The sequence below is a fragment of the Nycticebus coucang genome, chromosome 24 (genome assembly GCF_027406575.1).
Source record: "Nycticebus coucang isolate mNycCou1 chromosome 24, mNycCou1.pri, whole genome shotgun sequence".
NCBI lineage: Eukaryota > Metazoa > Chordata > Mammalia > Primates > Lorisidae > Nycticebus > Nycticebus coucang.
Window position 1 is genome coordinate 22,712,199 of NC_069803.1, and position 13,699 is coordinate 22,725,897.

Sequence of the window (13,699 nt, forward strand, 5' to 3'; positions counted from 1 at the left end):
CTTCTGCTGTGCTTCTCGCTTCTCCTTTAGAACAAGCCTCCCTGGCTTCTGTGACTCCATAGCTCCCCCTGGTGTTATTCTGGAACTAGGCAGGGTCTTGGGTAGCCAGAAGCAACATGGAGAAGACCCCCAGAGGACCACCGCCTGGGTCTTACTGCCAGGTGGCCCCAGCACACACTAGGCGAGACAGGCACAGGTGGGAAGATTCCAGTTTCCGAGTCAAATCCTGGGCATAGTTGCCTTCTGGCTGTAGGTCAGTGGTTCTCAACCTTCCTAATGCCACGATGTATTTTCATTGTTACAAAGGGGTCGCGACCCACAGGTTGAGAACCGCTGCTGTAAGAGGAGTGGCCTTCTTTGTGCCTTGATGTCTTCATCTATTAAGTGGGAATACTACTGCCCAGGGCCATCGTGAAGGCCAAAGGAGCCGATGAGGGTGAGCACCAGCCTGTGGTAGGTGACTGGAGCAATGTGAGCTCCCTCCCACAGGCATATCTGCCCCTAGTTTTTCTCTCTCTCCCAAAGAGGCTGCACCCAAGCTCTGGATGACACATATTCATGTGGACTGGAGTCAGGTGGTGCTGCTGAGGTGCCTTTGACTTTTCCAGATAGGACCATGTCAGTATGTCCCTAACAGCAGGTGCAGAGCTGACTCAGTTATGTACATGGTGAGCCCTGTTGGAGGGTGGCGGGGGAGGGCTCTCAGGGGAGGGAAATTCCATGGCATCTGCGTCTGACACAGTGGCAGCCTGCTGGCAGCTGGAAGAGCTCCAAACTGGGGCCGGGGGCCTCGGTGAGGCCTCCAGGTTGCTAAGGTCCTCCCCTCGGAGCCTCAGTTTCCTCACAGGGGAAGCTGTAGGTGGAACAAAAGGACTCCAGAATCCCTTCCACACTGGAGATGTGACTTTGGCCCCTGTGCCCAGGCTCCCAGTGGGACATGGGTGCTTCCTTGGAGATGATTCTAGGTGCTCTGTCCTGGGGGTATCCCCCTTTGATCTCTGTGGATTGTGCAACTCAGGACCCAAAGAGAGGCATTGCTGAAGCCTGAATGCGTGTCTCCCTCCGGTTCATAAGTTGAAATCCTAACTCCCCAAGGTGATGGGGTTAGGAGGTAGGGCCTTTGAAAGGTGTTTAGCTCTTGAAGCCCACACACACAGCATTAGTGCTCTTATATTAATAAAAGGGGCCCGAGGGTGCAAGTTCGCCCTTCTGTTGTGTGAGCACACAGTAAACAGACAGCTGTCTATGAACCAGGAAGCAAGCCCTCACCAGACACCGAATCTGCCAGCACCTTGATCTTGGTTCAGTCTCCAGAACTATGAGAAACAAATGCCTGTTAAACATAAGCCACCCAGGTGCTGGTATTCTATTACAGCAGCTAGAAAGGACTACATCAGACGGGTCCTCAGGCCATGGTGGTTTATTGATACACATCGCAAGCACAGCACAGGCAGGTGTGCCCCCAGCCTGGGGAGGATGCGGGGACAGGGAGGACAGTGGGCCACCCCTACAGCAATGCTGTCAGCACAGGGGGAAGGGCCTGGGGCCCGTGTTCTCTCCTCCACGCATCTCCCAGGGCCTCTAGGCCTCCTGAGCCACCCACACCACTCTCTGCCACTGCAGAGAGGCCTCCGGCTGTCCACCTGCCCCTCACCAAGGCATAGCCTTGTTGGCCTGCCAGCCGCTTCTGTCCTTCACCACAGAAATCCAGCTGCATGGCTGTAGTCTCTGTCACCTCTGAGGAAGTCACTGTGGGGGCTGCTCGCTTCTCCACCTGATGTCACTTCTGTCATCCCACAAGCAGCATGCCGCCTGTGACAGCACTTTCCCTGGGCTCTCCACCTGCTCTGCTTATCTCAGAGAGTCCAGCCTCACTGCCCCCTGCCCATACAACCATGGGGAAAGGCAGGCAGGCCCAGGAAAGCCTTGAACAAGAACTTCCCAGGGCAGGGGGGTGGGGGCTCCCAGCCCGTGGGGTGGCCAGGGGAGCAGACAGGCCAGGGTGCAGGAGTGGGATGATGAGTGGCAGAGGTTCCGCAGCCCAGGTCACGCGCGGGCATGGTATAGTCACTGCCCTGTGGCAAAGTGAGCGAGCAAAGTGCACAGCCAGGCAGGGTGCCAGGATTCTGCGGGAAAGCCCTCAGTTCCATGCCAGGCCCCATCAGGGCATGAGGTGGCCCACTCCCAGCTGAGGAAGGGATGCCTCTGGGTCTCAGGGGACGCCTTCCCCCTCCTCAACCCCAGAGGCTGCTGTCCCAGACTCCAGCGCTCTGAGAAAAGAGAAGGTGTGCTGGGACATGTGTCATCTCCAGGTAGAATGAAGGAAAAATCCCAGTAGCCCGAAGCCCCAAAGCCAAAAAAAACAGAGGGTCTCTTTCTAGAGAGCAGAAGGAGTGTCCCTGGTGAGCAGGTGGAGAAAGAGAGGGACAGCTCCCCCATGCAGGAAGAGGGTTCTCCGGGGCCAGAAGAAGCCAGGACGTCATGGTGGTGCAGGAGCTATTTATAGGGACAGGGGGCCAGGCCTACAGTGGGAAGCCCTGAGGCCCAGCTCAAGGGGGGGCATTCTATGGTCGGCCCTGAGTGGGTGCTGGGGCTGAAGAAGAGCACCCCACAGCTCTCCGCATCTCCTCCGGAGAGGCTCCCTGGGAGAGCTCCACAGGTGGGCAGTCCTGGGGAGTCGGAGGCTCAGGTGAGACAGAACAGGAGGACGGGGAAGCCAGAGGAAAGGGGAGATTCTCCAGAGATCCAACCCACCCACCATCCTACTGAAGCCAAGAAGCCTTTCCAAGTCCACCAGGCCTGGGGTGGGCCACACTTACCAAGAGAACCACCATCTGTTGCCTCCAGTGCCAAGGGGTGGGGGGAGCGAGCAGGGGTGCAGGGGAGAGAAAGCCACCTCCCTGGACCTGGGCTACCTCTCTCCACCTTCCGGTCATCTCTCCCTCGCCCCCCAGCTCCCTGGGAGTCCCTAGCGGCCCACGCTGATGTTGCAGGTCTTACAGCTGGGGTCCTTCTTGGCATCGGCAGTGGACAGGCTCATGAGCTGGTGCCCGCTGATCTCCCCCAGGGTGCCCAGGGACAGGTCGACGGGCTCGGTGTAGATGATCTCCAGGATGAGGTCCTGGGCATGGCGGAAGACCAGCTCCCCATTCTCCACGCTGCAGGTCAGGAACTTGTTGCAGGCAATGTCCAGGAGGGGCAGGCGGTCACGGCAGAAGCGGTCCCCCAGGGAGCCCTTGGGCGCCAGGACCAGGATGGCATAATGGTAGGCCGTGTACATGCAGTAGAAGTCCGCGAAGTAGAGATTGGTGCTGGGGTTGAAGAGGCGCTGGGCTGGGATCTGGAAGCGCCAGCGGCCGTAGGGGGAGTCCTGGGGTGGCTGGCCCGTGTTGAACTCGGTGTTGCAGCTGAAGAAGACCCCATGGAGCATGCCGCTGGTGGGGGAGCCGTGGCTGCCACTGTTGTCCTTCAGGTAGGGCTGGAGCATGTTCCCACAGTGGGTCCTGCCACCCAGGGAGAGAAGATGCTCAGGCTTGGTGGCTGCTTGGTGGCCAAGAAGGGAGAGGGCCAGCCCAGCTCCCAGCCCTCCCCCAGCCACTCCTATTAGTCACAAGTAAAGCAATTCCAGAATGCAAAAGCAGGGAGAGCCCCCCTTCTCCTGAACCTGTCCCTCCCCAGCTTGAAACCTTTTGATGAGCTTGCAAAAGTAAGGCCCCCCCACAGGCTGGTCTTTCTGGCTTCCTTGTTATTTCCCATCTCCTAATACTCACGTGCCCACCCATCCCACACTCTCCCACCCTCCCAGACTGACTTCCCTGCCCACCCACCTCCGCCTGGCTTTGCAAACTCCTAATCATCCTTCAAGTCCCAGAACTAGTGTCTGCTACTCTCAAAAACCTTCTGGGGACAACAGACTTTCACATTGGACAAATATTTGGCCACCTACTGTGTGCAAAACATGGAATTTTGTTCAGCAGTTACATATACTCATTGCATTAAATGTTTCCACACTGTCTACTTAACTGGACTCTGCCCTCAAAAGGGTGGACTGTGTCTTTGTCTTTATGTCCTGGCACCAAGAAAGCTACCTGGCACACATGGGTGCTCCCTGCCTCCCTCTTTCTCACTGGTGACGAAGCTCAAGTGGGCCACTACCTCTCTTATTTCATACCAACACCAAAACCCCCGAAGCCCTCACTGCCCTGGGGTAGGGTTGCAATGCCTTACCCCAGCTGACAAAGACAGTCAGAGCAGCAGCTCGCCCTGGCCAAGCTTCGGAAGGACACGGACTTGGAACAATGTCAGTAGGAACGGAGGAGGGTGGACACCCCTTGGTGCTGCCTCACTCTTGCCTGGTCCTGGCTGTCCTGACTCACAGGTGACTCGCTGGCTCGACCGGACAACCCACTTTCTCTCTGGGCCTCACATTCCTCATCTGTATTCTGGGGGTGTTGAATCAGACCACCAAATTTCTAATATTTTTGGATGGCAGAACCCTTCTCTTTTTCTCCAAAGGAAATTATACACAGGCAGGGCATAGGCAAATACATTGAGGTTGCTGCTGAACAGTGGCCCATCCACTAATTCCCTTCCCACCCCAGCAGCCTCCCCAGAGCCCAGGCTCCCCAGTGCCCAGTTTAGAGCCACTGAGCTGGGTGCTGCCTACAAGCCTTGGTGCTCGGAGCCCTCTCATTTTGTGCTCTCCTTGCCACCTGCCCTCTGGGCCCAGTGGGGCCAGACCCCTGTGAAAGGAACAGTCCCAGGGAGGATCAAAGCCCCAGTCTCACTTTCCTGGGCTTGTTAGCACAGTGCTGGGCCACATGGCCCCTGTCCCTAGAGCCCAGACCTCCCCTTTGCCCAAACCCAAAGTAGGGTGTCTTCAGAGCCAGCCTGATGATGTGAAAGCACAGGGAGGCCAGAGCCCCGCCAGACCTGGCGTGCTGGAAGTACTCCTTGTGGTGGTTGCGGTAGAAGACAGAGAAGCGAAGCATGCGGCCTGCGATCTGCTCGGCCTTCTCCTGCAGCTGGGCCAGGTGCTCCTTGGCATAATCTGCAAGAGCCCAGGTGGGGGAGGTGAGCCAAGGGCCAGCTGAGTGGTCACAACTGCCTCCTGTCCCTCCACTTCCACCCCACCGTGCATGTCAGGCCAATCTCTGTCTGATGGGGACAGGGAGAGCCACGCACTGCTTGTTCTTGTCACCTCTGCACCCTCGCTGCCAGAGGCTCAGGGCTCTCTGGGTCAGAAAAGGGCAAAGGGCTGCCCAATTATCACACTGGGGCCTCAGGGGCTGTCATCCCAGAGTACCCTTGTGTTAAAGAGCACAAGCTGGCAAAAGAAGAATTTGAGAGGGCAGAATGTGAGGTCTTTTGGGGAGAGCCCCACCCCCACCCCCACCAAATCCAGCAGATAGGAGGCTGACCCACAGCCCTACCTGGAAGCCCATAGTGATTCCAGGTGGGTGGTCATGAAGAATCCAGGGAAAGCTGGGCCTCTACCTAACCAATAGCCCCCTGCCTAAGCATTTCAGGAGATATAGGGTAAAAGGCTGGAAACAGGATAGTAAAATTGAACCCCCTGGGCCTGCAACTGGGCCTGGGGCTGGCCCTGGGGTGCTGAGGCTCAAGCAGGGCTGCTACCAGCCTATATAGCACCTTGGTAACAAATTAGAAAAAGGTGCCCTTCCGTCCTTGCTGATGCATCCCTGGCCAGAGTGCTTGGATTGGCAAGAAGAGTGCAGCTGTCTGCAGCTCCTGGGTTTGAATAAATGCCCACGACACACAGGAGGCAAATCAAGAAGCTTTTCCCCCAAGGAGCAGGAATGCCTCTAGAGAGTGGGATTTCACAGCAACCTGGGTAAAAGCACCACTCAAAAGACAAGAGCAACTCAAGGAGATTCGGGGCATAGACCTTGGCAGAGGATGAAACCAGCAGCCTCGGAGGCCTGGGGCTAAGAATGTTCCCTGCCCCTTCCTTGTGACAGAGAGATCTGGAGCAGTTCTCACCGTGGACACCAAAAGAATGGAATCTCCTGGGGCAGATCCTGGGTCATCGGTGACCAAGCACACGTAAGCCTGGTGTTTGTTCATGCTAGTCAGCCAGGTTAGTTCTACGCGTACTAAGAGTGCTTGCAGGGTCATTAAATAGGGTCCATTTTCCCAGGCTAAGTAGAGTCACAGGACTAGCCAAATATGACTGCCTCACCGGTTACATCTGACTGATAAGCAAAGTGTGGTCTCTCCATACAAGGGAATACCATCCAGCCTTAAAAGGGAAGGAAATTCTGATACATGCTACATGAATGATCTTGGAGGACATTATGCTACGTGAATGTCACAAAAGGACAAAGACTGCATGATCCCACTGATATGGGGTCCCAGCGAAGTCAAACCCAAAGAGACAGAAAGCAGAATAAGGGTTGTCAAGGGGGAAATGGGGAGTGGTTGTTTAATGGGTAGAGAGTTTTGGTTCCCAAGATGGGAACGTACTGGAGATTGGTCTCACAAGGATGTGAATATACTTAACACTACGGAACTGTGGATTTAAAAAGGGTTAACGTGGTACATTTCATGTTATGCGTATTTCACCACAATGTTTAAAAAAGATGCTTGCACTGAACAGGAAAGTAATTCTATCCCTTTATGGAAGTGGTGTTGCCAGCACGATTAGCAGTGTTCCCATCTGCCTCTGACGTGAGGAGAGAAAAGACAGGCTCTTTGAGGCAGGGAGGGTCTCATCTATGTGGTTTCCCCACCCTGAGGTCTGAGCTTCATGCTTGGTGGATGGCAGGGGTTCATAAGTGTTTGCTGGGTTACGGTAAAGCCCATCTTGACCGCAACTAAGCCATGTGTGCCAAAGCAGCAAGACAGTGATGTGACAACAGGGACTCACCTCCAGTGCAGAACTCAACCGTCTCACTCCAGCCAGACACCAAGTACTCCCCATCACTCTGCTTCACTGCCGTCTGCACGGCCACGCTGTACTCTGTTCGGGGGCTCAGGAACCAGTGGCCTCTCACCGTCATGGGCAGTGGCACTGCCTTGGCCACAAGCTTGGTGGGGACATCCTGAGAAATGGAGTCGAGACAGACAGCCAGGAGTCAAACTGGGGGTCACACCTGATCTTGGCATCCCCTAGAGTTCCCACTCCCAAGATGTTCCTCCTGAGCAGGGACGGAGTGTCAGGGATCTGACAGCTCTATGTCCCAACCACCATTTTCCTTCAGAAGCAAGCAGTGGCCACCAGGAAGACTCTCCCCAGCCTCTGCCCCTCATTAAGCCCCCTGGCACCCTGTTCTCCTAGGAGCTCAAGGAAAAGGCCTCAGGGGAGAAGGTCCCTAAAGTTGAGGGCAGCAAGGCCTCTGTTTTTTGAGGGAGACTTTGAGAGCTCTGCACACTGCAGTGCTGTCTCCACGGCAACAGCAAATGCTGAGAAGCCAGGGAGGAAGGAAAAATATGCCTTATTCTTTGGGGGGGAGGAGGGTTAAGGGGGTGGTGTTGAACATTCACGTCACCGTGGCAACTGGCCTGCCAAAAGACACCCAGAACGGGAGAGCCAGTTCCAGAGAGAGAGGGTGAGTAACCCACACCAGCGCTGTGGTCCTGGGAGCCAGCTCCTTCCTGCCTCACTCTCCCCTGCCTGTGAGGATGGGAGGCTTCCTCCCACCCACTGCCACCCTGGCTTTTAACCCCAGGAGAGGACACACCCAAAGAGGGCTCTCACACATTCCTTTTCTAAACCAAGCAAACAGCAGGCCAGTGCGTGAGGGGGAGAGCTGGGCACCGCCCCTGCCAGAAGCCCATGGTGCCCACCCAGCCAACAACAGGACTGCTCCCTGAGTTAGGCTTTGTCAGGACCTGAGACATCATCCCTACATGTGATGCCTGCGGTCCTACGCCACCCGGGCTCTCGGCCCCTGTCTGAAGTCCCAGTCATGGCGCTGATAACAGTTCTCCCGCTGTGCTAGGACCCATGCCAAGCACCACGCAAACATTACTCATCGAATCCTGTCAGTGACCCTGTAAGGGTTTGCATTATTATTCTCTTTCCACCAGAGAACAAACTCAGGCTCAGAGAGGTCAAGTAACTTTCCCAAGATGACACAGTAAGAAGAGTTTGGATGTTAACCAGGGCCTCTGACTCCACAACATCACTTCCAGGTATGCCATTATCCTCCCTCCTCCAAGAACAGGCGCTAAGGAGAGGTGCCTGGGGCACCTTCTACTCACCCGGTGCTTGAATTTGTTGGAGTTCTTATTCTCCTTCTTGTTGAGGTCAATGAAGTAATGGGTGACCCTCTCCAGGTCACTGTCTTCCATGGCCCAGGAGATGCGGAAGGAGTCACAGGTGATGTTGTTGATCTCAATGCTGTGGGGGGTAGACAGCAGCTCCATGCTCCCTCTGGTTTGGCTCCTGTGGGGACTGATGGGAGGGGAGGAATTAGCTCTACCCTCAACCCCATGGAGCTTTCTAGAATGTTCTCTTCCCAATATCCCTGTGAGGACCCAGGCAATGTACCTGCCTCATGGATCTGATGGAAAAGACTGCACAGGAAAAGCAGGAGGGGGAGGAATGAAGGTGGGAGGGGTGTCCCAGAGCGGGGAGCTCTCTAGTCCCCTTGGAGGGGTCTGCAGAGCAGACGGCACCTGACAGGTGGCAGAGGCAGTGGGAACACAGCAAACGCTGGGTGGGGACAGATTTGCAGCAGATGGAGACGAGGAGGGCGGGGGCCCTCAGCCAGCAGGCGTGAAAAGAGAAGGGGGTGGGGGTGGAGAGACAGGGGAGGGTGGAGGACAGGCAGGAAGTACCTGCTGAGGACCTAAGTTGTACCAATTGGGCAGGTGACACCAGTGGCAATTGAGGCTACAGGGGCCAGAGCCCTTGGGTTCGGAACCCTATCTTCTCTGGGGATGGCTCAGCAAAGGCCACCACTGCCAGAGCTGGAGGACAAGAGCCACATTGGTGCCCATGGATACATTCATGGCGGGAATGAGCAGCAGGGGCCACAGCCCACTTTACACTCTTTTTCTACCCACAGCATTTTTGACAATCACTCTCTCTTTCTTTCGGCTGATCCTGGCTTGACTCTTTTCAATAATTAGTTTTAACATCAACATCTACTAGGAACTGACCATGTGCTAATAACTTCACAAACATCTCATGCAAGCCTCACAGTAGGGATGTACTATTATTATTCCCATTTTACAGATGAGGCAGCTGAAGGTGGGGGTACTAACCTGCCTGAGGCCACACAGTAGCAAACAATTCGAACTCCAGAGCTCTTTATCATGAAGCTAAGGGCATGCCCCCTCGTGTGCGTGGGAGGGCACACCCATGGCAGGTATGCACACGTAGGTGCACGTGGCATTTTCCCTATTTGTCCTCCTTCCATCCTGTCCTTTCAAACAATTTGTCCTTTCAAGCAATTGCATTTTCCCTCCCCTGCTTCTCCTGCTCCTTTGGTTCTACCTCTATGCCTGGTGCTCTTCCAGGTATGAAAGGGCCACACCAACAGCAATGTCAACTGTGCTTTATATGGGAAGAGCCGACTCTGGACTTGGCGTTGGCTTGGCTGACCAAAGCTCCGGGAGGAAGCAGGGAGTATGGGAGGGAGTGAAGTGTCTGGGAGGAGAGCAGGGGAGGGTGGGGCTTTCTCCAGCTAATATTTGGTCTCATATTCCCTTCCTTTCCTCAAGCTCAGCTCCTGGCACACCTGAGTTTTCCCAAGTGTCATCTCTTTCTCTCTTCCCTCTTGTTCTCCTCCCCTTGCCTAGGAACTAGGGGTGCCTGCAAAAGCAGGTACTTTTATTTATAGCTTCCAGAAGATCCCACCCACACTCTCCTGTCAACTAAGGCTGCTCCAGAGCCTGGCACCTCTAAATTAACCTGTAGGCTGCCTGGGTGGCAGGTTCAGGTTGAAGGCTAAGGCTGCTGGCCCTCACCTACCCCAGGGTGTCACTCAAGTCCCACCCCAGAGCCAAATGTCAGTGGCTTGGTACACAGGGAATCCTATGGTGAATAAGCATGGGAGTGCCACTGGGCCCACCCCAAAATAAAACAGATGGGATTGGGTGTCTAGAAACAACCCTTCAGTAATAAACCAGCTTGTAATTCTTGGGGACAGGTGTGGAGCAATGGGGAGTTACCACTTCTCAGGCTCCACTGAGGAGCTCCCAGGGAGACACATGTGTGCCCCGCCCACACTCACACATGCATCCGTGCCCAAGAGCACAGACACGCTCCTGCCCACTTGTGACGCAGCCCACACCCACCCCCTGAGTAGGCTCCTATTCCTGCCTTGATGCCTCCTCCCTTCAGAGTTGTCCCAGAAATAGGGGGAGCCATGTTTGGTGGTTGGGGTCTCCCCACAATTCCGGGAAAGCTGAGATGACGCCCCCACCCAAGCTTTGGGGAGAGGCAGTGAGCAGCAGTGAGAAGGCCGGGGTGGACCTACGGTGGGCATGAACCCAGCTTCTCTACACTCAGATGGCCAGAGAAGGGCAGGGTATGAGGGACGGGTTGAAACAACACTCCAGAGACACCCACACTCCCTGCAGATCCACCCCGAGAGGAGCAGGCACACACCCACACACACAGGCAGGCACGCACGCACACACGTGCGCCCCACACCTCCGCGGACAGTTTCTCTCCCGCACGCCCACGCACCCAGGTGCGTCTCGGCCACCTTCTACATTCTAAGAATGCCCCACAATTTCCCCTCCACACCCCCCCAGACGTGTTCGTGTCCACAGGCTCACGCACACCTTCTTGCAAGCCATATTTGGGGAAAAGAGGCAGCCACAGGCAGCAACATGCGTGCGTGCCACCTCCACAAGAAGGCACGCAACTCACATGCCTGCCAGCACACACATGTGCGGTGGCACACACGTCAGCCCCCGCCCAAATTCTGGTCATCTCTCTCCAGTCTTCTCCAGGCTCAAAGACACAGACTTTGAGACTGCATTTGCCTCTGGTCATACGGCCAGCCCTGAAGCTTCATGCCAACAGGTCCGTCCACCTACGCAGGTCTGCCCACTCTTCCCACTACCAACCCTGCCCTATTCTGGAGCTGCACCTCCCACCTAGAAGCCCCCCCGTTGCATGCACCCCCTCAACATGCACTCCCACACACAGCAAATGACATGTCCACACCTAAAGGTGCTGCCTCGTGGTGCCCTCACCCACACATGCCACAAGCCACTCAGATAAGTGCCCCCACACTCACGTGAGCAAGATAGGGTCCTAGACATGCCTCACACCAGTCAAAACCCACACATGAGCACCGTGCGTGCACACAGACCCACCTGCGCAGCAAGCCTCCGGTGCGCACAGCCGCGCGCACTGACACCCCTTCCCTGTGCCCGTTCAGAAAAGTCGCCGTGTGCCAGAAGGAAAGCTTCCCCCACCCGCCGTCCCCGCTGGCATCGCTGACTGCAGCAGAATGGTCACGGGGTGGCTAACTGTGGTGCCCCAGAGACTGGCTCCAGCTGTTAATCTCTTTGCTGAGGAGCCGGGGGGAAGGGGCAAGGGCATCGGGCCTGGAAATCCAAGTGGGCAGCCGGGGCAGCGGCAGGACCCCGGTGTCCCCAACTCCCAGCTCCTCAGGAACCATAGCCGGACGCTTCTGAGAGGAAGGGCACTCACCTGGCTCCCCTGAGCTCTGCAGAGGATGACCTGACAGGCAGGGAAGGGAGAGACCTCTGTGCGGACAAGCTCCCCAGGCAGGGGACAGCGGCCAGACGCCTGGGTCACAGGCAGCGGCGCGGTCTCGCTCCGCTCCCCACTGCCAGGGAGGCTGCTTCCATGCCCTGCAGGCAGCTCCCGTCTGGCTCTTCAATCGCTGCTGCTGCGGCTGCCCCCGGTGAGACTGAGATGATGTTCCCAGCCCGGAGCAAGAGGAGAGGCGAGAGCGAAATCAAAGCAGCGTGGAGGAGAGAGAGAGGCAGAGAAGGCGAGAAGGAACGAGAGAGCCAGACCGAATCTGGCTCCACCAATGGGATCAGTGGCTGCGCAGCGTCAGGTGATAATAAGCGAGCTCAGTCCCTGCGCGCCTGGGCTGGGAGGGGAGAGGACAGAGGGTCTCCCAGGGAGCGACACAGACATCCCCGGAGGCAGCAGCGGCTGCCGCCTGTCCCCCATCCTTCCAGGACAAGCTGCCCTTAAAAGTCCCTCCAACACACTCCCTACTTGGAAATCCCTGACTTGAATATAGCCCCCAAACTTTAGGATGCCGGGAGAGGGGTGGAGCTTAGCCAAGGGCTTGGGCCCTGAACACGGATTCTGATTGGGGGAAAGGGAGGGGGTCTGTGTCAAGGAAGGGTCCGGATGGGGTGTGAAAGCCAGGAAGGCCCTGTCTTCAGTCTGGAACCTCTCCTTGGGGTTGTTTTCTGTTCCACAGTTCCATTTTCTTACCAACTCTGTCAAGAGCTATCCTTATCTATCTGCAGTGCCGGGACCCTGCTTGTCCTGCAAGAAGCCTCTGGCTGCTCCGGCATCTCCAGGTAAAGGAGCAAGAGAGAGAGGTGCCTAGAGGCAAGAAATCAGGGGTGGGAGAGCTCACGGAGCTTTGAGTATTCTCATCCCACCCAACACTCTAGGCTCAGAGGACACCAAACCCTGGGTACCTCTGCCAGAGAAGATAATATTCGCTCTCACTTGGGCAGGAGGCACCAGGAAATAAGGACTCCGTGGAGCTCATAGTAAAGAACACCCAAGGACACTTGAATTGAGCAACGACAGTGACAAAGGGTGTGTACAGGAGTGAAATTAGTGGGCTTGCAGCCAGCCAGATGCAGTGAGAATTCCTGCTCTATCACTTTGCAGCTAGGAAGATCTTGTACCATCAACTCAATCTTAGTCTTTTCATCTGTCAAATGGGTTCACATAGATCTATTGTCATCATGAAATGAGATAATTAGGTATAGCACCCCACTCTGGGCGTGGTATGTAAGGAGTGCCTTCTGTGTATCAGAATTGTTACCATTCTCGTGGTAAATGACAGCATCTGCCTTCAGGGAGCCCAAAGTCTTCCCCAGGAGAAGAGAGGGGCATGCAGATGGTACAATCAACATCAAGGAGAGTGCAACCAAAATGCTGGGCACAGACAGGGATTTGGAGAAGGAAGAGCACAGCCCAGAGGAGGCTCTGGAAGCAGGAGTGGGGTGGGGTGGGAGAGTGCTTGATGAGGACAGCAGGCAGACACAGGCCAGGGTGAGGCTTCAGAAAGCCGGAGAAGGGGTCAGCAGAGCCTAAGGGACACTCGCCAAGAGGGAGTCCAGGCTGCAGGCATTTTCAGCAAAGGTCAGAGGAGGTGACAATGTACAAAAAGTGAGGAGTTCACAGAATGCAAAGACAAGCAGGAGCCAATCCCGCCTTAAAAGGGCGTGAGAACCTGAGCAAGTTTGGTCAGATCCTGAGCCACAGAATGCGGTGTGGTGTGTTGCACTGAGGCAAGATTAAGCACTCCCTTGGCCAAACAAGAGTAGGCCCTACCCCCACACACACACCTACGCTGAGATATTGAAACTCAGTGGAGATACAACACGGCCTTGTGGTTATGGCCAGCACCAGCAATTAGGACTAAAACCCTGTCCCTAGGACCAATCTGAGTGGGGCATGGGGCAAAAGGCAGGTTCTGTATGACTTTGTTTCCCCTGATGTCAAAGGAAGACAATCCCAGCTCCATCTCTGCCTCCCACCTTC

The 13,699-nt window shown here is 55.8% G+C and overlaps 1 protein-coding gene across 2 annotated transcripts; it reads right to left on the minus strand.

Moving 5' to 3' along the window:
• Positions 1-1,404: 1,404 nt before the first annotated feature.
• PHYHIP (phytanoyl-CoA 2-hydroxylase interacting protein) lies at positions 1,405-12,402 on the minus strand. Of its 2 annotated transcripts, XR_008377411.1 has the most exons (6): positions 11,642-12,402; positions 8,227-8,419; positions 6,890-7,064; positions 4,933-5,050; positions 2,820-3,503; positions 1,405-2,270 (listed from the first exon to the last, which is right to left on the minus strand). XR_008377411.1 is itself a non-coding variant. In XM_053578743.1 (5 exons), the coding sequence occupies exons 2-5, from the start codon at positions 8,389-8,391 to the stop codon at positions 2,969-2,971; spliced, it is 993 nt and encodes a 330-aa protein (XP_053434718.1). In that variant the 5' UTR covers positions 8,392-8,419; positions 11,642-12,402; the 3' UTR covers positions 1,405-2,968. The 2 variants fall into 2 exon arrangements, 1 of the variants encoding a protein (XP_053434718.1); XM_053578743.1 differs by having other exon boundaries at positions 1,405-3,503.
• Between the last annotated feature and the right edge of the window lie 1,297 nt (positions 12,403-13,699).

What these genes read in the sequence shown, in the direction of transcription:
- PHYHIP (XM_053578743.1), bottom strand. Translation starts at nt 8,391, where the DNA reads ATGGAGCTGCTGTCTACCCCCCACAGCATTGAGATCAACAACATCACC. An exon ending in GGTTGAGTTCTGCACTGGAG is followed by an intron (nt 5,051 to 6,889) that starts GTGAGTCCCTGT and finishes GGGCTCTTGCAG; the next exon opens with ATTATGCCAAGGAGCACCTG. An exon ending in GAGTACTTCCAGCACGCCAG is followed by an intron (nt 3,504 to 4,932) that starts GTCTGGCGGGGC and finishes CCTGGGTGGCAG; the next exon opens with GACCCACTGTGGGAACATGC.